Here is a 1625-nt window from a genome sequence, read left to right as displayed (position 1 = left end):
TTTATTCCAAAAAATGGGTAGAGTTTGATACTTGATAGTTGGCTACGGGCAGTCTTAGAATAAAAGGGACCGTAAGTAAACTTTTGGTACACCCAAGGACGATTTTTGTATTTGAACTTTTATTAATTAATTTTTTATATTCGTTGACTTATGCAGTTAAGCCATGCTTCCCACCTTGTTTGTACAAAGAAAAATTAGAAAACACAACTTGAGAATAAAGTAATCTAACATTGCAACCCATTAAAGTTATCATGTTCACTGAATGAAACATAGATCAATTAAACCTAATAGTTAAATATGTTTATGGTTCTTAGAAAATATGATAATCATATCCAAAACATAGTTAAATAATGACAAACAACGAATCTGTTAATCATAATCGACTCATATCCTTTTTTTACAACCGTACAAGATAACCCGTTATCATCAAGAAACTAAACTAATGAAATTCACCGATACTTTGTGAACCAATAGGATCAGATAAAGCGCATCTTGCACTGGACATATGACTTGTATATTTTACGAGTATGATTCACAAACATATAACTCTATATATAATATATAATTTGAAAACTTTCCCAAAAAACAAGTTCCAACCTTTATCAAGCTAATATCCCAATCACAATGATAAATATTGTGATTCTCATAAGAACATATAGAAATAAAAAGAACTCAAAATTTTGAACAAACATATGACATGAAGAGGAGAACAGATCATTGGATTGATGGTAATACTGTGGGGATCTTGAGCATTGCCTTTCTAATAGTAAACATGTTCTTCCATTGTTGAAAAACACCAACTCTTGCTGCCCCACACCTGCTTGCAACCAACAAGCTTTTCTTCAACTTCTTCATATTCTTCCCAAACTTGATCTTCAGTTTGAATATCCTTACTTTCAACCAAGATGGTTTTCGGCTTTTTCGGATCGATTCGTCTGCCTTTTCCAATGATTTGTAGATCAAGAATCTTGCTTTTCTGCTCTTTATCTCTTCTGGATCTTCCATTTCCATCTTTGAGTATGCATATGATGATTTGCAATTAAAGTTCATTTTGTTTTTCTCAATTCTCACACACAAATGCAGGAGAGAGAGAGAGAGAGAGAGAGAGAGAGAGAGAGAGAGGGAGAGGGAGAGGGAGGGGGTGAATGAAGGATGGGAGATGGTAGATTGGTTTTTCAAAGGTGGTATTTATAGAGAAAATATGGAGGTTTTTAATAGGTGTTATATAGGAGAAAGATATTATGAATGTGGGCAAGGGAGGTAATTTTGATCAAGTTGTTATTTGTATTGAATTTATATCTAAAACTATGGATATTGGTTGTCAATCTTTGATACCCTAAATCATAAGCATTAATGTTGCACCTTATGTAATTTATAATTGTAAAAACTAAATAATATAATATATAAATTGTATATATTTATTAATTTAGATAAATAGAAACAAATAAATCTTAAACAAAGAGCTTGTAAAATTAGTTATGAGCTATACCTCTTTTAAGTTGAAAAATAAGAGTTCAAGCTTAATCGAGATTACGCTAAGCCGATTAGTTTACAGTCATTTTTAAATATAAATTTTTGTTTTCTTTAGTTATAGATTATTAGGTAAATAAATCTATTTCAATCTA

The 1625-nt window shown here is 30.8% G+C and overlaps 1 protein-coding gene across 1 annotated transcript; it reads right to left on the bottom strand.

Moving 5' to 3' along the window:
• Nucleotides 1-526: 526 nt before the first annotated feature.
• Nucleotides 527-1171, bottom strand: LOC110917128. Its single transcript, XM_022161743.2, has one exon. It carries the CDS (start codon nucleotides 1048-1050, stop codon nucleotides 715-717), a length of 336 nt encoding a protein of 111 aa, XP_022017435.1. The 5' UTR covers nucleotides 1051-1171; the 3' UTR covers nucleotides 527-714.
• Between the last annotated feature and the right edge of the window lie 454 nt (nucleotides 1172-1625).

The sequence above is a fragment of the Helianthus annuus genome, chromosome 16 (assembly GCF_002127325.2).
Source record: "Helianthus annuus cultivar XRQ/B chromosome 16, HanXRQr2.0-SUNRISE, whole genome shotgun sequence".
Lineage (NCBI taxonomy): Eukaryota > Viridiplantae > Streptophyta > Magnoliopsida > Asterales > Asteraceae > Helianthus > Helianthus annuus.
This window is presented reverse-complemented; position numbering and strand designations above follow the sequence as displayed.